The sequence below is a fragment of the Hippoglossus stenolepis genome, chromosome 5, assembly GCF_022539355.2.
Source record: "Hippoglossus stenolepis isolate QCI-W04-F060 chromosome 5, HSTE1.2, whole genome shotgun sequence".
Lineage (NCBI taxonomy): Eukaryota > Metazoa > Chordata > Actinopteri > Pleuronectiformes > Pleuronectidae > Hippoglossus > Hippoglossus stenolepis.
The window spans coordinates 13861598-13887171 of NC_061487.1; the positions used below are offsets into that span (position 1 = coordinate 13861598).

The 25574-nt window shown below is 40.7% G+C and overlaps 4 protein-coding genes across 6 annotated transcripts; 3 read left to right on the plus strand and 1 right to left on the minus strand.

Moving 5' to 3' along the window:
- Positions 1-71: 71 nt before the first annotated feature.
- On the plus strand, positions 72-2802 carry tmem258 (transmembrane protein 258). The gene is made up of 4 exons (XM_035157990.2): positions 72-199; positions 480-589; positions 2428-2556; positions 2653-2802. Exons 1-3 carry the CDS (start codon positions 197-199, stop codon positions 2552-2554), a joined length of 240 nt encoding a protein of 79 aa, XP_035013881.1. The 5' UTR covers positions 72-196; the 3' UTR covers positions 2555-2556; positions 2653-2802.
- A 284-nt stretch (positions 2803-3086) lies between these two features.
- On the minus strand, positions 3087-6273 carry tmem138 (transmembrane protein 138). 2 transcript variants are annotated; one of them, XM_035157988.2, is made up of 5 exons: positions 6127-6273; positions 5140-5541; positions 4094-4265; positions 3858-3933; positions 3087-3755 (listed from the first exon to the last, which is right to left on the minus strand). In XM_035157988.2, exons 2-5 carry the CDS (start codon positions 5265-5267, stop codon positions 3643-3645), a joined length of 489 nt encoding a protein of 162 aa, XP_035013879.1. In that variant the 5' UTR covers positions 5268-5541; positions 6127-6273; the 3' UTR covers positions 3087-3642. The 2 variants fall into 2 exon arrangements, with proteins under 2 accessions (XP_035013879.1, XP_035013880.1); XM_035157989.2 differs by lacking the exon at positions 6127-6273 and adding an exon at positions 6037-6119.
- A 1042-nt stretch (positions 6274-7315) lies between these two features.
- Positions 7316-18121, plus strand: cracr2b (calcium release activated channel regulator 2B). The gene is made up of 18 exons (XM_035155894.1): positions 7316-7472; positions 10031-10281; positions 10358-10469; positions 10587-10734; positions 11549-11695; positions 11793-11883; positions 12631-12726; positions 12805-12992; positions 13882-13953; positions 14105-14159; positions 15715-15794; positions 15887-16004; positions 16242-16368; positions 16449-16530; positions 16962-17076; positions 17334-17441; positions 17531-17607; positions 17884-18121. The coding sequence occupies exons 2-18, from the start codon at positions 10033-10035 to the stop codon at positions 17966-17968; spliced, it is 1950 nt and encodes a 649-aa protein (XP_035011785.1). The 5' UTR covers positions 7316-7472; positions 10031-10032; the 3' UTR covers positions 17969-18121.
- Positions 18122-18920: 799 nt separating this feature from the next.
- cd151 (CD151 molecule) lies at positions 18921-25514 on the plus strand. Of its 2 annotated transcripts, XM_047339977.1 has the most exons (9): positions 18923-19091; positions 20029-20113; positions 21052-21243; positions 22078-22152; positions 22432-22452; positions 22762-22866; positions 22989-23144; positions 24656-24742; positions 24861-25514. In XM_047339977.1, exons 2-9 carry the CDS (start codon positions 20030-20032, stop codon positions 24918-24920), a joined length of 780 nt encoding a protein of 259 aa, XP_047195933.1. In that variant the 5' UTR covers positions 18923-19091; position 20029; the 3' UTR covers positions 24921-25514. The 2 variants fall into 2 exon arrangements, with proteins under 2 accessions (XP_047195934.1, XP_047195933.1); XM_047339978.1 differs by lacking the exon at positions 22432-22452 and having other exon boundaries at positions 18921-19091.
- Positions 25515-25574: the final 60 nt, after the last annotated feature.

Here is a 25574-nt window from a genome sequence, read left to right on the forward strand (position 1 = left end):
CTGAGTTTGAATTGAAACACTTTGAAAACCTGAGCCTGCGGTGCGGAGCAGGAGACGCCTGACAGACCAAACCGAGGGTAGCAAAGACCCACGACTCACGTACGCCCGCTACGTCATGACGAAACCCGGAAGAGCTAATCAGTACGTGGCCTTCTCAGCTTGAATCGTCGAGACCGGAGCTCCATAATATCACAGAATGGTGAGATTGATCTGGTTAATGATGTTTATATGATAAACACTGTATACATCTCCTGTACAGAGGTGTATAGTTTTAATCTCACGAGTAAAACATGGCGCCGTCTGTGTGAAACAGAGTTTGGTGGATCGTTCGCTTCTTGTGTCAAATCCATTGCTTCGGCCGCTCCATTAAAACCGAAGCAGTCAGTTTTCCAGCAGTGATCAGGGGCTACACACTGTGGAGTCTGTGTTTCCTCTCTAACAGCCTCTTCCTCCTCTTCCTCCTCTCTCTGTCTCTGCAGGAACTCGAGGCCATGACCAGATACACCAGCCCGGTGAACCCGGCTGTGTTCCCCCACCTCACTGTGGTTCTGCTGGCCATCGGCATGTTCTTCACCGCCTGGTTCTTCGTGTATCCTTTCCGCTTCTCCCTTCCGCATGGAGATATCATAACAGGAGTCGTACCACAGATTATTACATTATTCTGTAAATAATAATCTGCAGTAAAACACAAGTACCTGAGGAAATGGAAGGGATAGTTCACCTAAAAATGAAAATTCACTCATCTACTCACCACTGTGCTGATGGAGGGGCGGGGGGGAGTGTTTATGATTTAGGGGTAAACAGTGTTTCAGCCAAATCCAATAAATACAATTCTATGGTTTTATTTTTACGTTTGAAGACGTTGTCACCTTTTACTTTAATTGTATTGGATTTGGCTGTAGAAGAGTGGATTTTCATTTTTGGGTGAACTATCCCATCATGGGATCATGTAATAGTAAAAGCACTGGTGCCATTGCTTTACATTTTTGCTGCAACTAGAGCTGGGCAATAAAATAATCAATAATTATCGTTCAGTTGTATTCTGAACGATAATTATTGATAATTATAATAATTATATCAGTCATAATATAACGTATTTAATATATTGATATATAGTATATTCATTGTGCAAGCACAGTGACATGTAATTTACATTTATTAAACGTTTTTCAAGTTTAAAACCACAACCTTCACTCAGGAGCAAAAATCAGACTTTACACTAAAATGATATTGTGACATTTATCATGATAATCATTGATATTGACTCGTATGACATTTTTTATCTCAATATAATTTTTGCCGGCATCGTCCAGCCCTACCTTCTACTGACTATTACTTTCATTATATATTAATGCAGGGATAACAATGTTGCAGCCAAATCTAATACAATTGAAGTAACTGTTGACTCCGTCTTCAAACGTAATAAAACAACAGAAAAAACACAACATGCCTCCTTACTGCTCCTGTGGTGTCATCCAAGTGTCCGGAGGCTCCGACATTCAAATTCAACTCGAAACGGCGTCATTTACACTATGTTTTTAGCCTAATTGTCCTCCAGAGCAGCGTTTGCACGCACACACGGGAAACACACACACTGCACACAAGCTCTTGCCTAAGGGCGCGTGCGTGGTGAATGTTAGCAACGCTGCATCCGCTAGCATCGCCACTTCAGGTAGTGGACTTTGAGGGTTAAAACAAGGTGTAAATGATGCTGTTTCGAGTCTAATTTGAATGTAGGGGCTTGCAGACACTTGGATGCAGTATGGAGGCATGCTATGTTTTTATTCTGTTTTATTGCGTCTGAAGAATCAGTCACCAGTTACTTCAGTTGTATTGGAGAGAGAGAGAAAAGGATGTCTTTGCAAGTTTCCTGTGCAATAAGACATTTTGGGTGCATTCACTTTTGGTCATCACCAAAAACGTAGGGGCTTATTATGGCTAAACTGTGGGGGAAATGTTAACGTATGCTCATTTCATGCAAAAGGCGTTGTTATTTACTGCTACTAAGCATTTCCGTATCAAATATGACACGATGTGGTATTGATGCTTAACTTCAACATCGTGGTCAAAATGATCAAAATGTAAAGCTGAAACAATTTTCAATCCCTGATTGGAACCAAAATAAAATTCTGTATTTATTTTTACTGCTTTAAATGGGTTGTTTACTTTGATTATATTAGTAAAACTGGTTTAAATTTGTCTTTTATTATGGATTAACAAAATGCAAATTTTTCCTCTTCATTGTCAGTGTGCCCTTTTCAATACTGAGTCATGTAAATGTCATTAAAGAATACAGGATGACAGTATACACATTGTACTGTAGTATACTACCACTGCAGACAAGTGCGCGATAAGGTACACTTGTAAATCATGAGGAAGAAGTAGACCATTAACTTGTTTGATGAGCTTCCCTTAACTTTTCATCAGCTATGAAGTAACTTCAACAAAATACACCAGGGACGTCTACAAAGAGCTGCTGATCTCCCTCGTCGCGTCGCTCTTCATGGGCTTCGGTGTCTTGTTCTTGTTACTCTGGGTTGGCATCTATGTATGAAGGTACGTTCAAATATTATTAATGTCTAATGTTTTTTATGTTTAATCACCGAAACAGCGTTGTGGTTATTAACTGCACTCCCTCTTGTTTTCCTACAGATTGACTGGCTTTATAATATGACACATTCCAGTGGAACTACGGGCGTCACAAACACGAGCTGAATCTGGATTCAATTGGACTGCACTGATGATATTTGGGGGTCATATGGAGTCTGGTTTTGTTTTCACAAGTAAAGGGGATTTGTACAACTTTTTGTGCGTGTCTTTCATTTAAAGTTCTGACTGTCTTCCATTTTATGTTAAATATTTAACCGTTTTACAAAGACCAAACCCAAAGTGCACTGCAACTAAACCTGTTGAGTTCTTGGGAATAGAAGGTTATTTGGACCCACTAAAGCCTATTTATAGCATTTCACTAGTAGAGCCTAAAACCTCAATCCCTGATTTATCTTTGTGTTAAAAATAGAGCAGTCCGTTTCACCTTGTCTCCAGGATAATACTGACCACCTTAGAGATGAAGGATTACACCGGGATTACAGAAGGATTATTTAATAAAAACAGCCGGAACACAATTCAAAAGGTCCCCGCTCGGGATCCAAATCATTGAAATTGGCTTATTTATCATGTAAACAACAAATACTAGTCTTAAAAAAAAAAAGGCAAAATAAACCAATTTGTTTCTTCCTTCACAGGGGAATACAGCCTTTCCAGCAAAACTATGATTACATGTAATTCTACATATAATTATAGATTAAAATAGGTAATCTATATCTGAACAGAGACAAACTTTCAATGTATTGCACTCTGTATACAACTCTAATTGATTTACAAAGGCCACATGGATTAACACACTCAATCCAGATTAATACAACGCTACACTTGCCTTGATCTGCCCACTTGGCTACGAAGAACCAATTAATACAAACTGTTAGACTTTGCCTCATCCTCTTACCTGGAAAATTCATCATCAGCCAAATTGCTTTGTTCAGTAGTGTCAGGCTGTGCAAGTGTCAAATAGAAAAATAGTCCAAAATTCAGTGTAGCACATGGTGATGCTTAGTGTTATAATGTCTTTAGACTGTCTCTTTGTCACTGACGGGCTCTGGCGAAGGCGTCACGCAGCCAGAGAGAGTCTTCATACAGCCGGGGGTCCCCCATGTACTCTGCTGTGCGTTTGTATAAGTAGTAATACAACACTGCCGCTGTTGACAGAGAGACGGACACATACTCAATGATTAGTAAGATGACAGAAGACTGATTAGCTGTGATGGAGAATGTTTGAATGAATGAAATCAACCAATTACCTGTTCTCTGGAAAACAAAAAGAGCTTGAAGACCATCGGTCCAAACAAAACGGTTTGAGTCGAGCCATCTAAGATTCTAGAAGAAAATAAATACTAATCAGATTCAGTAAACATGGATGATGACTGTGCACAGTTAGTCTGATATAGGATAGTAAATATTTTAGTGAATCGTTTCCAGTGATAGTCAGAATCATGTTAATATGTCTCAGTTTTAGTGCAGGGTTGACGGAGCGTACCAACACCCAGCAGTGGAAGCAGATGCTGAGGGTCAGGTAAAGGGCGGAGAATATCAGCAGAGCCCTGAACCTCTCCAGCAGCAGAGACACCAGGCCGACCTGGAACACGTAGGTGTTGAACATCATCAACAGGACGATGATCACGTTGAATAAGATGGCAATGTCCTGGATTCTGTAAGACAGTGACAGATTATATTAAATATTGGTTTCTGATGGTGCACATTTAGCAAGATGTCAACAACATACACATGATCATGTCAGAGAGAGAGATACAGAGCAAGTGTGATTTTTCACTAAGGGCAGGCGATAAGAGTCACAGATGAATGTAGAACCTGCATGAGTTCAGATTACTCACTTAAATTAAAACCTATGTTTCAGGAGAATCTTCATTCACTCACCAGGTAATTTTGAATGGTTAGAACTCCAAAGCTGCTTAATCAAGATAATTGGACGTGTTTTCTTTTAAATGAAGGAACATTTCCATATGCTTGTTTAAATGTTGCCAGATGAAATGGATACTGAAGAAGCTGCTGAATAACGTTATACTACCTCAATATTTTTGATGAATATACGTGCTCAAGGATGAAAAACCATAAAAATAGACATGGTTGTTCATGTAAACTCATGTAACAATACAAAGTGTCAAGGCTTTCTTTGAGTTATTTCAATCTGCCTGTAATATTCTGAATAATGTAAATCTCAGTAAATTAGCTGATTAGCTCAATAATCACAAAGTGGTGCTATTACATACTGTATTTAGTTTTGGGCTAAAACTAGGTCAGGAGGTTAAAGCCACAACTTCCATTATATTATTATTTATTGGATTGTTATCAAGTACTTTTTAAACACTCCAATTGAAATGTATTTAAACATACAATGTAATAATATGATGCAAAAAAAGATGTACACCTGAAGATGTAAACAAACAGTGTATAGTGTATTTAAATGATGAATAACTGATTCAAAAATGCATTCGCTGGAATCTACTTCTTTCCAGTTGACGTACTGATAAATGAACTGATGTTTTGAGCATGCTGCTGACTTACATGAACAGCACGAGCTGGATGACAGGCTCTCCCCTCAGAAGTTCACTGAAGGAGTTGACGAAGAGGTCATAGGCCAACAGTGAGAGCTGGATCAGCAGCACCAGTGAGTAGTTACCAGTCTGCAGCATCTTCTCTTCTCCTCCTTCTTCTTCTCTTCACAGATCCCAAACACAGGTACTCGATGCTGTACAACTCCACATGCTCTGGTGCAAAAGTTCACATAGTCAGAGAGTGGTGTGCTTTTCCATAAACAAGGGGCTCCAGAAAGTTCCTCTGTGGAGAAACATGCTGTCTGTTGTCCTCAGGGATGAAACATCTCTGAGATGCAGGATGTAGGATGAACTGGGTTTGACCTCTTCAGCTGCTGCAGGTCGACATCTTGGCTGTGGAAAGTCTCCTCCTCTACAGCAGGAAGAAAAGAGACGCTGTGGTTATATCGTGTGATAGAAAAACAAAGACAGCTACACCTGAATTGTTCATTCCTCGCAGCTATGTTGTGTCCTCTGTGCAGCTCGAGCTTCTCCATTGTGTGTGTGGGGGTGATGGGCTGATGTAACGTCCGCCTCAGACGGATAAATGAGCGGTGAACGTAACCATGTAAAGCATGTTACACAGAAAGCCGCCGTGGGAAGGTCATGGCTGGGATTAAGGATTAATTTGTCCTGCGTGGACTCCTCCAGTGGTTGTTATTGTGTTACGCACAAACTCTCTCGTTTTTACGCAACTTCTCTTCTAATGGCGGGAGCCTGTGGTTATTTAATCCTGGCTGCAGATAAACTCGTAGACCGATGGTAGTAAGTTACTACAGTTAGTATTAGTAACACATCTAATGTACTACGAACTCAACAAAGGCGGCGGCACAGCTCAGATTTTAACTTCGAGTTTCTCCCCACACACGTTTTCTACGTTAACCACAACATCGCTGTTTGACCGCGTCCAGTTGTGTAAACAGGCTCCAGAAATGTGATCTGAATCACCTCTACTCACCGGAAACACGCGAGGGAAGGAAACAAGTCACGTGGAGACAAGCAGGAACCGTAAGTTGCTCGTATTTCTTCTTTTTCCGCAAACAAACGGCGCAGTTTTCTCTGAGCATCCACCGCCGCCTCTCAGCAGCAACGTATTTCCGCAAATTCCATGGTAACGCGTCTTCGTGATGTTACCGTAATAACCAGTGTATGGGTTCTCCAGATATTCCTCAAAATAAAGCCCCAAGCACAGGATTTCTGTTTTATGGTGTAGATGTATTGGTTGTTTGTTGTTTTCTAAATGTTAAAGAAAGTAGCTGTTGGGTGAAAAATGTACTTTCATTACCAACTAGGCTAAACATTGAACAGCCCCTGGTTGTTATTATGTTTACTGTTCTTGTCTACTATTTGTGGTTTGCAACTTTAGGGTTGACTTGTCTTTATTTCATTGTTGTTTGATTTACATATATCTGTCAGCCTACTGCTTGTTTTTATCCTTTTACCTTATCTGTTTATAGTTTTAAAGTTTGTTAAATGTTAGGATTTGGTTTATAAAATGTTGTTTTCCTGTCCTCTGTAATATATTTTTACAGAAAAGAGAGATAAACAGTTTTCATTAGATTTACCTGTGTAATTTCAGGTTGAATGATCAACTAAGTTCATTTTAAAAAAGGGAAATTCATGTTGCTTGTTGCCAATTTATTTTAAGATAAGACAGGATAATCCTTCATTAGATCCACTATAGGGACATTTTCCATCTTACAGCAGCAACAGAGAAATTGAAAATAAGAAACAATAAAGGAAAGATATAGACAATATAATAGAAACAATATACAATTATAATAAGTAACTTATAATAGTAACTTTATTTATATAGCACCTTTCAAAAGAGCCATTAAAGAGTGCTTCAAAAAGAAGACAAATAAAACAAAGACAGCAAATCATATAATACAAAATCTAAAATTATATTCTATGCAACATCATTTAAAACTAATGGCAAAAGAAAAGGATAAAAAACAATCAAGTAAAAGCCAATGCAAAGTAAACAGAATGTGTATAGTGTAAATAGAATATCTACGGTGTTAGATTATCTTATAAGATGATCACTGATTGATTAAAATAACTAATCGTGTCATTTCTTGGTTTTTGTGTGTCTGGGGGAACAATACAACTTTCATATATAGTGGCTGCAGGTCAACAGGGGCCTATAACAACAATGTTGAGTGGAAGAGTGTGAGCGAGCTACACCGATCATTACGGTACAGGTCAGCAGCACAGGGTCGTCCCTGCCACCCAGCGGCTGTGGCCGGTACTTGCTGCAGTGACAGCTGGACAGCGGTGGTGGGACACCTGCACCGACACACGGTGAGTTCAAGGCTCCACAAACTTCTCTCAACTCACAGAAATATAATAATGGGACTTAGTCCGAACTGCGAAGACACAACCGGGCTTGTGTTCACTCCGTGTTCAGTGTGAGGTCGTGTAACCAGCGGCTGTTTGGGTCGTCCTTCTCCGTTAATATCAAATACGCTCGTTATGTCCAGAGCAGCTTCATGTCGTCGTATCAACACGTTTGAGTCATGGTGGGAAACTGTGGCGCGTTTGTGGGAAACGTTTCAAAACCGCTTTCTGTCTTAACGTGTTCGAGAGCAACATGTCCCATTGAGAGGTGGTGTTATTTATCCTTGACAGTTTAGTTGCCCGCGACATGTTGTAAAGCCGCTGTCCTCGTGTCCCTGCTGATGAATAGTGTGTAGCTGAGGTGTGTTTGAGTTTATTTGACCTTTGCGTGGCTGCTGGTTTGATTGGAGTCTGGTCAGACACACAAAATCCTTAACGTGTAATGTTTACACAAGACTAGCACCAGGACAACCCGCATATCTTTACGTTCCAGGGACGTCCTGAAGGCTCCACGAGTCACCAGCGGGATGCTTCACTAGACCTTATCAGAACATCCTTTATTTGAGGTGTTATGCCTTGAAACAGAGATAGGGAGGGGGGGCTGTTCATTTAAAACTGAGGCACAGTTCAGTTTGTACTTTATCCCACTATTCTGCAAAGACATCTGTTAAGATAATGATCAAAGTAATACTTTAAATTGTATAACCTTTTTAACAATACTCCAAAACATGTTACATAGACAGATAGAAAGATAGATCGATAGATTTGTACTTTATTGATCCCAAACTGGGAAGTTACTGTGTTACAGCAGCAAGTCAAGGGCATTGCACATAGAGCGAAGTAGCAGTAAAACAGATACGAAGAATTCAAATACCTCAAAATAGAATGTTCTAAACAAAATGTACTAAAAACTGTACGTACTCCCGAACTAAATGATACACAATAAAGTACTAGAATACACAGTAAAGTACTAAATGTAATAGAACCACGAATAAGCCTATAAACAAGAGACTAAATACAAGAGGTGACAGAATAGGAGACAAGGGTGCAGTAGTTGTTTGCATTTAAAGACAATGTAATGATGTCGGTAGGAGTATGACAAAAATAAAATATGAATTTAAGATGTGGATATTCCCAGTTATTGCAGGAGTAAGCAGGGAGTTTTGGTGTGGGCAGAAACTATATGGCTCAGGGTCTGCTAAAAACATAGAGATGTAAATCACTAGAGATATAAAATACATATCAGTGATAACACATTAAGAGCAGTTGTGAAGAGGTGGGTTTTTAATTTTGTTTTGACAGTTAACAGGTCTTATTTGTTTAGGGAGAGCATTTCAGAAGGAGGGGTCAGTAAATGGAGAAGGCTCAGTCGCCCCAGGTCCGATGCATTGATTTTGAAACTCTGTTTGAATGAAACCATTTCTGATTTAGGCTGATATGTTCCTGGGAAGCAACAGAAATGTCATCTAACCCGAGGACTGATTGTGTATGACGTGTGCATTTGTCACAAATCAGTGTTTTATGAGTGCCATGGCTCCTGAGAGCAGCGTTTGTGTGTAATTGTTGTTAATCCTGACAATGCAAAGTACTGCAAACGTTAATTTGCATCTCCTCGCTCCCGCAGCCATCCACCCTCCCCTTCAAGTACACAGTAACTCCTCTCACATGACCCCATCCTGTTCTTTTACCCTTACACATCCTGGTGCACAGTCACAGACCCTTCTGGCTGAGAAGCGTTTATCTTATATCTTCCTCATCTGAATAAACAGTGAAGACGACCGACTCGACCGCCTGAAGACAAGTGTCTGAGTCAAAACTGGTGTGCCTTGCAAATGTTGACATTTTATATATATATATATAAATATGTTAATTTCCATCATATTTGTTTCTTCAAACCACAATCAAATCTCATAGAGTGCAGAACTGGTCGCAGCAGCTGTAGATATTGTGCACAGTCACAGCTTAGTTTGTTCGTCACCTGGTGTTTGACAAGGGAGGACCTGTAGGGCCAGTTTCTCACAATAATTAAGAACACTACGAGAGAAGAGCTCAACTGTCAATAAATTCACTGTGGTTTATCAGGAAATGATGCAAAGGTTATGCTTCAAACAGTCAAATTCAAATGTTAAATACTGACTATAGGGCAAAGTTATTTTCATTTTCTGCACCAAGGAGGTTATGTTTTCATTTGTGTTTGTTTGTCTGTTAGTTTGCAGCATTGCACAAAAACTACGGGACAGTTTACCATGAAACTTGGTGAAAGGATATTTTATGGGTCAGGAAGAACCCATTCAGTTTTGGGGTGAATCTGGATAATCTTTTCTTATACGTTTACACTGATTTCCCAGGGAATCATCAATTGGATCTTGATGAAAAAAAAATCCTGCATATATATGAAACTGATATCTATCTATCTATATTCATGTACCACCTCAGTACCTGAAAATAGTATTTTGCTGTCGATGTAGACTGATGGACAGATATAAACCAACTCCTCATCCAATCCATGTTCCTCTGTCCAGTCATGTCTAAGTGGCTGAATGATGGTGAGGTGCTGGTGGGCCAGGGCAGTGGCGAGGCTGTGCCAGTGAGCCCCAGACCACGGGGCTTTACAGTTGGGAGCCCCAGGCATAGTTTGGGAAGCAGCCCACTGGCGTCACCCAGAGCGGCAGCAGCAGGAAGTCCGCAGACAGAGACCATGGGCAAGGCCAAGGAGCTGTTTCTGCTCTGTGACAAAGAGGGGAAAGGCTTCATCACAAAGAGGGACATGCAGGTGAGCGTCGAGTGTCACAGGATGAAAACTTTGAGGCTGATTATAGAGACTTCAACTTCCATCTTCTTCTGATCAGAGGCTACAGAGAGAGCTGCCGCTGTCTCCTGAACAGCTGGAGACGGTGTTTGAGAGTCTGGACCGAGAGAGCAATGGATTCCTCACTCCTGTTGAGTTCAACACTGGACTCGGTGAGTGTTGTACTTTGGAGTGATTTGATCCCACAGTTCACTGTGACATACGGACAAAAACGTTTCTCCTACAGTATTAATGAATTCTTCTGTGCTATTCCTCACTCTGTGGTTCAGGTGAGTTGGTGGGACATGAGGACACGACTGAGTTGAGTCCAGGCGAAGCGAAGGAGGATACGGACCAGGTGGACTGGTCCCAGGATGCCACTGCAATCAGATTTGTAAACATACTGATGGAGCTGGGTGCTGACAAACTTTTTAAAGAGTAAGATGAAACCACTGTTTTATCACAGGGTGACCATATCTTTCAACAAACCACAGACACTAGTTTATATAGTACTTATAATTATATTTTTTCCCAATTAGCAAACACTCTGTCTGTCACATATGTGTTGGTGGGATATGTTGGTCAACTGTTGAATGAATGTATCAATATAGAAAAGATATTACATGGATGAATAAACACTACAAGACGTACGGGACCACAACAATTAGACAATTAATCTATTAGTTGATGGACAGAAAGTAAATTGGCAACTGTTTTGATAATTTATCAATTACTTCCCCTATTTCTCTTTTAAAGCTTTTCAAATGCTAATATTTTCCTTATTCTACATATGTATAAGTTCTGGACTCATCAGATAAAACTATCATTGAAGGATTTAACTCCAGCTTTGAGGAATTGTAATGTACATATTTTACCACTTTTTTAAAACAATTTTATAGATTAAATGATTATTGATATTGAAGAAATTACTCAAAATATCAATCTACAATGAAAAAATGTTTTGATTGTATCCATAGTTGATTTTCATCATTGCAAGCGACTGTCAAAAACACAAAACTGAACATGTAAAATCATTGATACTTGTGTATATCCATAATCTCCTCATTTAAACAACTTGTAGATCAAGTATTTAGTTCCCAGTCTTACTTCGTACGTGCTCTGCAAACAGTTTGTCATAAAACTTTGAAACATTTATTTAAGGTAAGTGAAGTTTAAGGTCAGTGTCAGACTTTTAAGGTTGAATATCCTCATTCTTTTAACTGCTTTGTGTTGTTGTTTTGTTGTGTGTCAGTCAGCAGGAGCTGTGTTCTATGTGGTGTGAGCTCCAGAGAGAAAGACCAGAGCTGCTCAGTGTCCTGGAGAGTGTCTTGGTCCACACAGTGTCCCATTTACAGGACTCCATCAGAGAGAGAGACAGTCTGGAACAAGCTCTGCGCAGGTCCACACTTCATTACCTCTGTCTGCCTCTGCACGTTGAACACAACATCAACTCTGCCAAATGTAACTGTTGACTTGATTTTGTTTTCCTGGTTTAGACGCGAGAGCGAACACGATCAGGTTGTTCGGTCCATTTATGAAGACCTGGAAAGTCAACTCAAAGAGGAGAGACGGAAACACCAGGCTCAGGTACAGATTTTAAGGTGCTTTCATAACTTGGTTGTTTGATCTGGACTTTCTGACTTTTCAGTTTACTCTGAACCAAAATATGTGAAAGGTGTGAAAGGTGCCTCTGATCTGGACCAGCGGACCATGGTTCAGTTCATTTGCAGTGTAAAAATACTTTTTGGGAAGTTTGTACTTGCAGACCAATTGCAGGAAGTTGAACCAGCATTAAACAGTAGAAGAAGAAAAAGAGAAGAAGCTTGCAGGATTGCTTCTAGTCTTCGCCTCTGACGCTATAACGTTTCAATGACAAGGAGATTCATCTGTTGCATTCGGACTCGTGTAGAGTACTATGCCTGAAGTTGGTGACTCTGCTTGTAACACCATAACGATAATACAGTGGCAATGAAATCCACAAAATGAAAAGGTTGATTTATTTTCTTTATTCAAATGGAAAGACTAACATGCCAACGTCAGATGTACGCCCGTCCACAAACGAAACTGATGTCAAATGTCAAATATAGTTAGACGCAGCTCATGTACATGATGATGACAGGATACATGTATGTCATACACATTTTTTTTAGTCCACTCCCTAAATTACAATGTGAAACCAAAACTAACCATATCAAATGTACACAATGTAACAAAGACCTTTGTTCTGACCTTGGTCTGAACTTTCAGTTATGAAAACATCCTTAGTCCAAGATTTGTGCCATTTAATAAGAGTGATGTCATCACAGCATTTAATTAATTTATTGTGAAATCAAGGACGGCATTAGACTGATGCAAAGAGGGAAGCAACTTGAAGAGGAGCTGAAGATGCGAGAGCAGGAGCTGGAGAACACAATGACCAAACAGAAAGAGGTAAGCATCCAAATTACTGTAATGTCTGATAACGCCATAGTTTGATGAGAGAATCACAGGACCTGTCTTTGTCCTCAGCTGGAGACCAGAGTCCGGCAGCTGAGCTGTGAGCAGGTGAACGTTAAGGAGCAGAACCAGCAGCTGAGGAGCCTCAACGTCCAGCTACAGGACCAGATGGAGAACGGCAGAGAGCAGCTGCAGGGCGCTCTGGGTCAGCTCAGCCTGCTGCAGCTCAGCGCTGCCCAGGAACAAGTGGCCAGACAGAGGTGAGAGGCACAGATAACTGCCTGAATGTCCAAAGTATAAGATCATGAAAACACTGTCGCTCTTGTAGCCTGGATATTGTTATTTCCTCCGCCAAGTAGGTTATGTTTTCACCCCTGTCTGTTTGTTCGTTGGGGCATTTTTTCAACAATTACCCCATTTTTCCAGGGAATAATTCGTGGATCTTGATGAACAAAATCTCTTCTTCATCAAATCTTCATTTCAATAATGGTTCTTGAGAGAAAGAAAGTGCGTGACTGCTTTGCTGTAAAAATAAAAACAGCAATAAACACATGAGAGTCATATGACCTCCTTTTGAGTTCAAACTTGCTGCGGGGCAGTGAAAGTTTTTGGGGAGATTCGGGACCATGTCACTATAGATGATGTGAGATTAAATCAAATCCATGACTTTTCCAAGTGGAGGAAATAAGATCACTCCAAAGAATCTTTTTGACTCACTGAAAGATGATCTGATGATAAAGAAGAAATAATTAAGAAGGAAGGCGCAAGTCTTTTATTTTAACTAATAACAAATAGATCAAAACTAGTAGTCTTCCATCTCTTACTTTCTCTTACTCCTACTTTCTGAATTCCTCACTCTGTTGGTGGCACTCAGCCTAAAATAAAACAGCTCATAAACATATAGTTAAATATATTTTTAAAAGGTTGGTATGTAAAAACCTAGAACAGCTGGGTGCTGTAATTTTATCATTCAAAGAGAAGTCAAAAGAAGTCAATTTGCTGTCATATTCTGGTGTTTACGGCGGCAGGACATTGCCCATGGGTCTGTTACATTGCAGCACTTAGTTTATTGTTGTTTTTGGTCATATTTATAAGATTTGATTACAATATCCCAAATACAGGAATTGTCTTTTGCTTGTTTCTCTGTAGAAATGTGGTGAAGGTGTCAAAGAACATTCAGAAAGAGAAGGACAGCCTGTTCAGACAACTGGAACTGTTGAAGTGAGTCCAACCTGCTGCTGTTCAATGTTTCAATGAAGTTCTTAAAGAAATGTGTAAAGAAAATCAGCTCACGTTCTTCCAGTGTGTGTATTTCACATGTGGATCAGTCGGTGTGAGAATGTCTCTAACTGATTTCCTCTTTCTGATTCAGGGATATGAACAAACGGCTGCGAGATGAAAAAGACGCTCAACACTCTCAGAAGAGGGTTAGTCACAGACGCTCTGTTCTTCCTGCTCTGCCTCTAACTTACTACCTCAGTGAGGACCTTTGTACGCCGTGGACACATCAGGAGGTTTATCCGCCCTAAGCTAAGTCCTGGAAAGACTTCATGCTTTATGGACAATGATTATTTATATGGGCAGCTGTTATTGTTTGGTTATTAACTGAACTCGTGTTAAAGTCACTGACATCGTTTGGGAGTTGTTCATGTCAGCAATTTTGGTTATTTTTTGGTTTTTTTCTGTAGATGTTGGTTAGTGGAGTGAAGGATTTTTGCTGAAAAGACATTTGTTCTGTCCTGTGATGGACAGAGTGTAATATGTGTAAATGATCATTAATGATTCTGTACATTGCAATATTTATGCAGTTAACTAAAGTGGGTCGGTACCAAACCAATAAAGCCCTTTCATTTATCACACTTCTCACATTTGTTAGCATGTTCCCTCTTATCCCGTTCACGTTCTTTGAGAAAATGAAGGTAGAACTTTTGCCAAAGCTGTTAATCACAGTAATTTCTGGATTCAAGCTTCCATTCAGGTTTCTGACCAAAGAGGCCGACAAAGGATACAAAACATTCATTCAAGAAACTCTTCTAATTTGGTCCCTGTTCAGGCCTGGTGGTTACATCTGTCCTGAGCGATCCAATCACAAGGGGTCGGTGCTAAGTTCAGGTCTGAATGCACCCAAATACATCTTCAACACATCTTGAGATCTGATCACTTAGACCACCTTGGGAGTTGTTCTGTGGCGCATGGAGCCACATTCCTTTCACTCTGTTAAGGCAAACACGTCATGTGCCACATTTGAAGGACCACCTACTGACGTCTCTGACCCGCCACAGTTTAACATATTTAACGTAGATTTGTCTCTTGCCACTGACACAATATCAACACTGACCAACATATAGTTGCTGATACTTTTCTTAAATGGGTAAAATCATTCTTCACAGCCCCTCCTCATTCTCATCTCTTTCTACCTCTCTCTTCCTCACTCATGCCAACACACAGACGCACAAACACAGTGACATCACACACATCTGTAAACTCAGACTGGGTAAAAACAACATAATTTGGTCCTTGGGAGCAGAAGCGTTGTTTGTGTTTGTTTACATATAGATCAGGGTAGTGAGATCTGATCATAAGTGTTCACCCTAACTCTAACCCTAACCCTGAGACACCTTTTTATACCGGGTGCAAACAGAAAAACATAAAGGTGTCCACTTGTGATTGGATCTCTCAGTATGGATGCTAATACCAGGTCTGAACAGGGCCTATGACCCAATTACTGTTGGTTTTCTATTTTTCAGTTGACAATTGATGATTATGATAAACTGCTTTGTAGCAGAAAAAATTACACTATAGGACTGAACCCTTTTTAAATGATAAGCCTGTGTGAAATAATTAGTAGAGTTGATACAAAGAACAGAGTGTTAATTCATGTTCTTCCTTTACTGACCATCGAACATGTTTCAGACTATAAGTATCTATAACAGTAGAAATCTTAATGCCACCTGTTTCTTCTGCCTCACTTTCCACAAAAAGAATCCAAATGTCAAAAAGATTTTGGAGAAGAAAGGCTCAATCATAGGTAACTACTTTCTGCAAGACAAGCCACTGAAAAGGTTTGTATGAGTACCTGCATCTGATTTTACATTCAGTAAAAGTCGTATTGCCTCAGGAAGACACTAACTCTGTGTATTTGTGGATCCTGAAGACAGCTGAGCTCTGATGAGTTGGAGCAGAACAAAGACACAGAGATGACAAATACATCCAAGAGACACCAGCCAACATGTAGAGTCAGGGGGGGAAATGTTGAACAGACTCAAACTCAGGTAGGGAAAATATTACATATGAAGATATACACATTTTATTCTTAAATTATCAATTTAATGACATAGTAGCAGGAGCAACAGAGGGTATGAGAAGATAATAATAGGCTTTTGTGGTGTGCACAGCACAAATAAGTGACCCAGATTTTCATATTTCTTACACAAAAAAAAACTTTTCTCTTAATGGCATTAAAAAAGTACATATGTTTGAATTAAATTGGTCTTTTACCCGGATTTTAGATCAAAATTGTCAGTCATCAGCGAATGTTCAAGGTGGTATTCTTGGGTAACTCAGTTGTGGGTAAAAGCTCCTTCATCCAGCACTACTGCACAGGAAGCTTCCTCAGTAACACGAGTTCTACTGTCGGTAAGAGTTTCACTTATTATGTCTTAACGATTAACTCACTCCTCAATGTGTCAGTGTGTCACTCCTCTGTTGTTTTGTAGGTTTGGATTTCCAGATGAAAACTTTAACTGTGGACTCCACCACCGTCACCCTGCAGCTGTGGGACACTGCGGGACAGGAGAGGTCAGATAAGACACAGCTTGTTCTCATGTGTACCAGCCATGTGTCTTTCTTTATGCTTCTGTGTCAGTGACAGACACATGACATCTCTAAGACTCCTTGAGGGAATTTCTTCAAACTTGCTTCAAATGTTCAGTTAAACTCAAGGATGAGCTCATTAGATTTCAGTGGTCGAAGATCTCACTGAACTATTTGTTTTCCCTCATGTAAGCGTTATCTCAAGAACATCTTGAGAGAATCCTCTTAAATTTGGCACAAATGTTCACTTAGACTCACAGATTAACCAATTAGATTTGGACGGTCAAATGTCAAGGTCACGACGACCTCACAACACACTCTTGAACATGATATCTCAAGAACGTCTTAAGGGAATTTCTTCACATCTTGACCTGTCGTCACTTGGACTCAAAGAGAACCTTTGATTCCTTCTCCAGGTTTCGCAGCATCACTGAGCAGTACTACAGGAAGGCTGACGGTGTCCTCGCCATGTACGACGTAACTCACTCCCCCTCCTTCACAGCGGTGAGAGGATGGATGGACTCTGTGAAGGTGAACAGGCGGAGGTGTCACGGAGGGCTGGGTGCAAAAACACAAAAGATTTGAAAACATGTGCAAGTTATTCCCACCATATTACAACAGGAAGCTAAGTAAACACAGATGTCATTGAAGTTTTAAAGTGACGTATTCATTTTAGTACTACTTTTATTTATTCGTTAGGTTATTTTTGTGGGTTTACCTCAGTTTTAAATTCTAATTAATGATAAAGATAATAAAGAAAGAGTTGTGTCACCTGTTCTCTGTCGCAGGAGAAGATGTGTGAAGGTGCAGTGTTAATGCTACTTGGGAACAAGCTGGATCTGGCAGACGCACACAGCAGACAGGTGACCACAAGGGAGGGGCAGAGGCTGGCAGAGGTGAGGTTTAATTGAATATTCAAACAACTTTCTTCAGTGATCTTCCTCATTATATTTTTTTAGATGAAACACATTTTTGGTTTTTACAGCAGCACCAAGCTTTGTTTTACGAGTGCAGTGCCAAGACCGGACATAACATGGAGGTGCTGATGACTCACCTGGCAAGGTAAGATATTTCTCTACTGTGCATTGTGTTATTACACTGAATGACTCATTTACCAACTAAAACAATGTAGTCCAATAACAATTATTCAGAGCCTCTGGTGATGTCTTCAAATAATGTGTGTGTTGCTGGAACAAACCTATTTTGGTCGATAAATTACATACATTACATTGTATCTAGTCAACCATGATTGCTCAGAGCTGTAAACTGCAAATTCATTTCTCTTCTCAAACACTGTGGCTTCTGCTGTACAATGATTTTTATATTTTTTAATTTTAGGACGTTGCTCGCCCAGCATGACCGACAGTGTGTAGATGCCCTTTTACTGAGCGAGGACACGTCTACAAAACGCTGCTGTACATAAACAGAGAAGAAAAGAAAAAAAAAAATGTGGTTCACACCATGGTTCAGTGCATGGTTACACTTCCTGTCCTGAGGTCACACATTTTTCTGTGAACAAGTTTACTGAGCAGTGTCTGTAAGGTTTGTTTATGTTGTGTATATAATCCCTCCGATTAAAGATTATTTTTTGATGAGTCCTCTGTTGTCTTTTTAAACACAATTACTTTTAAGTTGCATGTTTTAAGATGTATACTGATAACTTAAAATTATATATTATAAGGGAGCGTAACTTAAAACTTTTGCAATAGCATCTTTTATGGCACATCCGCCAAAATCATCAACAAATAACAATACGTCCAGAACTCAGCTCCCTGTCACCAGAGACCACATCACCCCCGTCCTTCAAAACCTACACTGGTTCCCCATTCAACAAAGAGTACAGTTTAAAATCCTCCTCATCACATACAAAGCCCTCCACCACCTCGCCCCCTCTTACCTCTCTGACCTCCTGCACAGACACAATCCCACCCATAACCTCAGATCCACCAACACCAACCTCCTAACCCCTCTTACCCTGTCCAAGCACCGAACCTGGGGGGACAGGGCCTTCTCCATCGCTGCCCCCTCCCTCTGGAGATCTCCCCCCCAACACCTCAGACATTCTCCCTCACTCACCTCCTTCAAAAATGGACTCAAAACTCACCTTTTTAAATCTGCTTTTAATCTGTGATTTTATTTATGTATTATAATTGTTTTTAATGTAAAATGACTGTATTTTAACTGCTATAATGTTACCTTATTGTTATTGTTTTTATTGTCACTATTTTTAACATGATAAGCACCTTTGAGTACTTAAAGTGCTATACAAATAAAATGTATTATTATTATTATTATTATTATTTTTATATGCATGGGAAACCAGCTGGGGGCAGACATGTTCTCTGTAAGCTGCTGGCTGAGGGGCGAGCTGCCTGCTGTGCCAAAAGAGGACAGACGCTCCGGCGCTCGGGTCTGAGTGTCAACTGAAAACTTGCTCTGTTGCAGTTAACCTTCAGACAGCAGCACATTGACACTGGGGTTAGCAGGAGCTGGGAAGACGTTGCCCCAATAATCTACATCCTCCAGGGTCCACCAGCGCAAATCAGGTAGGAGTATTCTGGTCTCAGCAGAAAGGCAGAGCAGTTTTTTCCATGACACAATGAGTTAAAAATAACTGTGAATATGATCATCGGGAGATTTTGTTTTGCTGAAAGATCACATTCACGCATGGAGCGTTTTATCTTATGGCTAAAGAGGCTTATATTTAACATAGAATAGCATGTTTTTAATGTGGTTATTGTTGTATATCCATTGTGTCTTTACCCTTTTTGTTTTTAAAGAGGTGAGCCCTGATTTCTAGTCACTCATGATGCTCTGAGTCACATTTCTAAAAATAGAATGAGAAAGTTCAGTTGAGGTTTGGATAAAAACAGACTTTGACTAATTCATTAGGTAAATATTTAACAGTCAACAGTATATCACTGGGGTGTGAGAAGAGCAGGTTGAGTTACTGGGAAGGGGACATATATATCTGTCTGCTGGACGACACGTGACACAAGTTGTGAAGTATGTTTACCCCGCAACATATTTGATTTCATCAGGGAGTGAATTTTATTTTTGGTTGACTGTTTTCAAAAGCCGCACACATAAAACCTTAAAAAAGACATGTTGTCAGCTTGTACAGCTCATATTCACTGTAGTTATGTTTGAGCTCCTTCAGTAAATCACCGTCATCATCAACACAGGAACAAAACCAAACTCTCTGTGTGTGTGTGTGTGTGTGTGTGTGTGTGTGTGTGTGTGTGTGTGTGTGTGTGTGTGTGTGTGTGTGTGTGTGTGTGTGTGTGTGTGTGTGTGTGTGTGTGTGTGTGTGTGTGTCCAGCAATAACTCACCATCATGCAAGTGTAGTAATAGTAGGTTGTGTGATGAAGGCTAACGACCTGCTCTCTCTCTGTGCAATCTGATGTTCTCTAGCCATTTTTCATTTGCTGAGGTTTTCTGTTTGCCATCATACTGATATATATGAGTTTCTTTTTTTTCAGAATGGAAACGCGAGGTGACAAAAATCACACCTGTGGGACAATCTGTCTGAAATATCTACTGTTTCTATTCAATATTCTTTTCTGGGTAAGTTCCCAAAGAAGTGTTCACATTTTAACAGGATTCAAGACAGATACTGTGATGATTATTTACACCAGTTGTAACTTGAATTTTACTCAGCCGAGCTCAAACCTCTGCTAAGGCCCAACAGTCCCCTTCAATCCAATCAAGCTGCACCAAATTGCACACACGCATGGAAATTAGTGTCCTAAACATACAAATTCCTGGATCTGCCCGTTGATCTCGAAAATTTTATGGATTCTTTATTGACTTATACCACATACTTCCTTCCTTCCTTCCTTCCTTCCTTCCTTCCTTCCATCATTTAGATTTCATTGGAAATCTGTCTAATAGTTTTTGCCTTATCTTGCTTACAAACAAACAGCCAGGGGTTAAAACATAACCTTCTTAGCAGAGGTAAAATTTAACATTTACTTAGAGCATGTAATTATTTCATTCTTTGCTTCATACTACATATATCAATGAAGATTTTTATTTTACTGAAACTACTGTATTCTCACTGTTAAGAAAGTCTTCCTCACACTCTGTAAACATACGCACATGTTGCTGTACGTTGTTCCTTCCAAAGTTTGCAAGAGATAATGTTGTGCCAAGATATATTGCACAGTTTCTTCTTGAGAGACAATTTAATGATAGTTTATTCACATCAAAACTTTAACTTTTTTTTTTACCTTCATTCTTTAGGACTGTATCAGTCACCTTCTCATTTCCCATGATGCAAAGTGTCCATTCAGATATGACGACTATTTATGTGCATCAGATTTTAAAAAACACATTTCACTGCTGTCTCTTGAGGCGCACGGTGACAGAATAGGGCGTTGCCTACTTTGCATCACCATCACATTTTAGCAGCTAATTTAGAAGACTTAAAAAAATGCTGTGGCACATTCTTGACATTTCAAGCATCTGGCTTGCATTGAGCGGATAACAGTGCGTTCTTTCAGTTGGCAGGAGGAGCAGTGCTGGCAGTGGGAGTGTGGACGCTGGTGGAAAAGAGCGACTACATCAGTTTACTCAACTCCAGCTTTTATTCGGCCTCAGCATACATCCTGATAGCTGCCGGGGTCATCGTCATAGTGACCGGGATAATCGGATGCTGTGCCACTCTGAAGGAGATGAAGAGTCTTTTGGCTGTGGTGAGATGGATCAAAAATGTTTATTTCACCACACTCCACAGAAGTATTAACCCCATTTAATTAGAATCACACTCAGTAGAGCACATACCTCCGCCAAGGCCCAAAAAAAATTATCTGGATCCATCTGTTTATCAACATTCACTCCTAAATTGATTAGGTTCTTCCCGGACCCCATCACTCCACCAAGTTTAGTGGAAATCAGCTCAGTTGATTTTGTGTAGTCCAAATAAACCAACACACAGACACATGTGAACACATAATAGACGTATCTGGAATCAGAAACCAAGGGAAGACACTATAAGTTCCTGTTTATACACACACAACCTAGTCTGGGTCTACGTGTATTGAAAGTTAATCCCTGGTGACCTTTTGTCTCCTGATTATGTCAGACGGGCATGACCGTCAGAAATAACGGACAAAGTCACGCACAGTGTGTCTTTAAGAGTTTAGATTTAGAGAGCGGCTCATGCCAGAGGAATGAGGGGCATCACAAGCGGCTGCGTGGACTGAGGAGGGTGGGAGAGAGAGAGACGCACGCATGCAGAGAGAGGATATAATACTTAAAAGCTCCATAAACTCTGTGACCCTGTGTCTGTATCCATATTTACCACGACCTTTGTGATTACTAACTTCCTCTCCCACAGTGTATTCTCTGCATCATAGTTGTCATTTTGGTTTCTGGGTCGTGCACAAATAGTTTAAATCCCTAAGTGTCATATTTTAGCACAGAAATGTACTGAAACACCATCTGAGCATAGAAACACATCTATATTTTCCAGCTGAAGTTCATTTACCAATGTGTTTGTATGTATTTTCTGACTTTTTTTTCTCCAGTATCTGGTCTTGTTGCTGTGTATTTTCCTGCTGGAAGTCGTTGCTGGAGTGCTGGCCTACATAAACTACCAGGGGGTAAATGTTTCTACTTTGTGATTGTTCTTTTTCATTATTCTTGTTAGCGTCAGTTTGTTTTAGGAATAAATTACAAATCTGACCTTTCTGCTCTCATGTAGTCATTTTTCCTCTCTCCCTTTCCTTTCCGTTTTTTCTTCCACTCATGAAATGCTTCAGTCGTTGCACTCTTTGCTGGCAGATCTTCTTTGCATGCCTCTCTGTGCATGTTCTTCATTTGTACAGTTTTTTTTCCATCCTTCTCACACCTCTCTTTCTCCCCCTGTTTTCTGGCTCCAGTGTTTCCCTATCTGCTACCAGGTAATCCGCTGCCACCTGTTTCCATCTCATATCAAACTGTTTCCCTTTGACATCTTGATAAACGATGGTTCAGTGTCACTCTTTGCACATTTGTCAGTCGAGAAACCAAACTATTTATGTTGGTGAGTCAGTTTAAAGCATGCTCGTGGGGTCAGGGGGCCTTCACTCATATGCTGTGAGTTATATGTGGTGGGCACAGGTACAGTGGAATGTAGCAGGGGAGGAAGGGAATTTGACGAGGGGCTTTTTTAAATGGACAGTGACAGATTGTTTTCCTGAGCCGACACTGAAGTGCATCTCCTCTCACAGCTGGACGACGAGCTCAGACAGAACCTGAAGGTGACCATGCAGCAGAAATACCAGCAGCCGGGGGAGGAGAGCGTCACACAGGCGGTGGACAGGCTTCAGCAGGAGGTGCGGAAGTCGTACCTCTATCAGAAAATTTGAAATGACCTTCTGCACGTGGATGCAGTTTAATGTGACTCGCCATTGTCTCATCTTTCTTTCTTTCCTTTATTCCTCCCTCTCCCTTTCAGTTTAAGTGCTGTGGCAGTAACAACTTCTCAGACTGGAGGGACAGCGCGTGGATCCGGGCTCCAGATAACAGGCAGCTGGTTCCTGATAGCTGCTGTAAAACTCCCAGTGACCTCTGCGGCCGAAGGGACCATCCCTCCAACATCTACAAAGTGGAGGTGGGTATAGAGCTGATCCTTTGGATAAAAGGTTGAATGAGCAAGAAGTTGAGGAGTTTCAGCATGCAAATTCCACTTTGTTAGTGCTTCTACAGGTTAATGTATTCCAAAATTTATCTAACATCTGCCGGCCAAACTGCGGGAAAAGCTTCACTTTGGCGCGTTTTGTTCGTAGTTCTCGATCAAGCGTCATGCTTGAAGGCGGTGACTGATTGCGCTTCCTGGGCTGTTATGTCGTGGCTGTCTGTGAGTGTCTACACCAGTCAGCAGCCACCACAGGAAGTCGATCGTCCGTCCCCACACTGCGTTGCGCCGGGTTTTTGCGGGCTCGAAGATGGCGCGGCGCGATTCTCAGCCGCAGCCGGTGCTCATTCCTGACCACACTCAAGGATTCTCACTGGTTCAATCAGCAGTTCTCACCAGCCTGGCATTTGTCTGGATCGTTAAGGACAGAGGCTGCAGCAGCAGCTGCTCGGGGCCAGCTTGAAGCTCTCAATGTGGCTGAATTTTGTGTCAGCGCCACAGCAGCAGTGCGGAGGACTTTACCAGTGTTCGGCGCTACTGTGCTCCCCCAGACCAGAGCATTCATAGCAGAATTTTGGCACGCAGCAAGCGGAGAAGCAGAATCGAGGCTGGCCTTATCATCGCCACTGATCCCGGGACTGACAAGCAGGAGAAATGCCGTCCGATGTGAACAACCAAGCGGCTACGCGGCGAGAAGCAGCTACGCTGCCTCTGTGATCTTCACACTGCCAGCTGTGTGGAGGGCTGTAATGTTCAGCTCTGCTGTGCGGGGTGGTAGGATTCACATAGGAATTACACAATGGTTTGCGCGAGTTACAGTAGTTCGCGAAAAATTTGGTGGCAGAGCGCCACCTGGCAGCTGGCGCCAGTTCGGCATTGCAGCGCCTGAAAAACATATTTCACGGACGAGCATTTCTCTAAGCTGCGATTATTATCAGATAGCCTTGCTCAAGATTATTGTGATTCTCCTTTCTCTACAGCATTGTTGTGCAGTTAGATAGCAGGTTAGAGGTAAATGATGAGTCAGCCATGGCCCCCCCCACCTCTCTTTCTCTGCTATCTCAGCACTCTGTCTTGCTTGTGTTGCTTGTGTGGATGGGCGAGGACAGATCTAATTATTTATCTGATTTGAGAGGAAATTAAAGCTCAGGACAGCAAGGGGAATACAAAGTATGGATGCTGCATGTTGTCAAAGTTTATATCATGTAAGGTAATACTCAATTAATATCGTTTAAAATCATGGGGAAGAGGAGGAGCTGGCTCAGTGCCCATTGAACAGGCGGTCAGGAAACGGGTCGCTCTGTGGAGGGCTGTTTTATAATTAAAAGAGGTGCCTGTTTGAAGCCTTGGAAGTCTTGGGTATTTTGACCAAAGTATGTTACAGACAATTTACACCTGGGCTGGGCCCCAAGGGACCATATCAACTTGTGATAAAATGGAGCTGCTACTATCCACTTTAAATGTTCTTTCCCCCTTTCTGTTTTCAGGGAGGCTGCATCATGAAACTAGAGGAATTCATCCTGAGTCAGCTGTATATTCTCGGGGCAGTGGGCATTGGCATTGCATTTCTTCAGGTAAAACCACAATGTCTGATATTAATCTGTTTAAACGTTCTGCAAAGTACTGAACTGTAGACAATGGTTGTTCCTGTGGTTTGTAACCAACAAGTTCCTCTTCTCTGTTCTCTTTCAGCTTGTTGGGATGATGTTCACTTGCTGCCTTTACAGAAATTTGAAAGAGGATCCATACTGAGTTCTGTAATATCACAACATGTTTGACATGACATTTTGATGCCTCACATTTTTTTTACACAGTTCTGGATGCTCAAGAGATTCAATATTCACTTTATTGTCATTCAGACCAAACACAAGGCAAGTGCAGAGCAGAACTAAACTACATTGCATCCAGCTCATGAATGTAATTCAGAATGCCAGGTTTTCCTAAGTGGGTATAAATGCTAGATCTAAAGTGACAATAATAATAATAATAAAATGAATCACTTCAAATTATGAAATGATGATTGTCAGAGTGCAAACAGTGGAGACACTGTAATGCTGCTGAACGCTCTGTTCCAATTCTCTTTCAACTCAAATGCATGATTTCGGCCCTTTTAGATGTATTTTAACACAATTTATATTTGGATTTATTTTTAGCTGAAACTTTATTATATTTTATTTTTATTTTTAAATATATTATCTTGCAAACAGTGTTGGTGCTTTATTGTTTATCTTTTTTGTTTGATTGTTTTTTTAATGTATGTCAGTGATCAAACCTAAGTGATCATTTGATGAATACAAAAAATAACTGTTTGTTCGTTGGAATGCAAATAAAAATAGTAACCACTTATTTTTACCTTCGCTGAGGTTTTTGTTTTCACCTGTGTACGTTCCTGTGTCTGTTGGTTCA

Bases quoted from the DNA above. Each gene is read 5' to 3' on its own strand.
- tmem258 (XM_035157990.2), top strand. The intron at 590-2,427 runs GTATCCTTTCCG...ACTTTTCATCAG, and splicing joins TTCACCGCCTGGTTCTTCGT to CTATGAAGTAACTTCAACAA.
- tmem138 (XM_035157988.2), bottom strand. From the start codon at position 5,267: ATGCTGCAGACTGGTAACTACTCACTGGTGCTGCTGATCCAGCTCTCA. The intron at 4,266-5,139 runs GTAAGTCAGCAG...ACTGTCTTACAG, and splicing joins ATCCAGCTCGTGCTGTTCAT to AATCCAGGACATTGCCATCT. The intron at 3,934-4,093 runs GTACGCTCCGTC...ATTTTCTTCTAG, and splicing joins GCTTCCACTGCTGGGTGTTG to AATCTTAGATGGCTCGACTC.
- cracr2b (XM_035155894.1), top strand. From the start codon at position 10,033: ATGTCTAAGTGGCTGAATGATGGTGAGGTGCTGGTGGGCCAGGGCAGT. The intron at 11,884-12,630 runs GTACAGATTTTA...TGTGAAATCAAG, and splicing joins GACGGAAACACCAGGCTCAG to GACGGCATTAGACTGATGCA. The intron at 16,005-16,241 runs GTAGGGAAAATA...CCCGGATTTTAG, and splicing joins TTGAACAGACTCAAACTCAG to ATCAAAATTGTCAGTCATCA.
- cd151 (XM_047339977.1), top strand. From the start codon at position 20,030: ATGGAAACGCGAGGTGACAAAAATCACACCTGTGGGACAATCTGTCTG. The intron at 21,244-22,077 runs GTGAGATGGATC...TTTTTTCTCCAG, and splicing joins TGAAGAGTCTTTTGGCTGTG to TATCTGGTCTTGTTGCTGTG. The intron at 23,145-24,655 runs GTGGGTATAGAG...TTCTGTTTTCAG, and splicing joins CCAACATCTACAAAGTGGAG to GGAGGCTGCATCATGAAACT.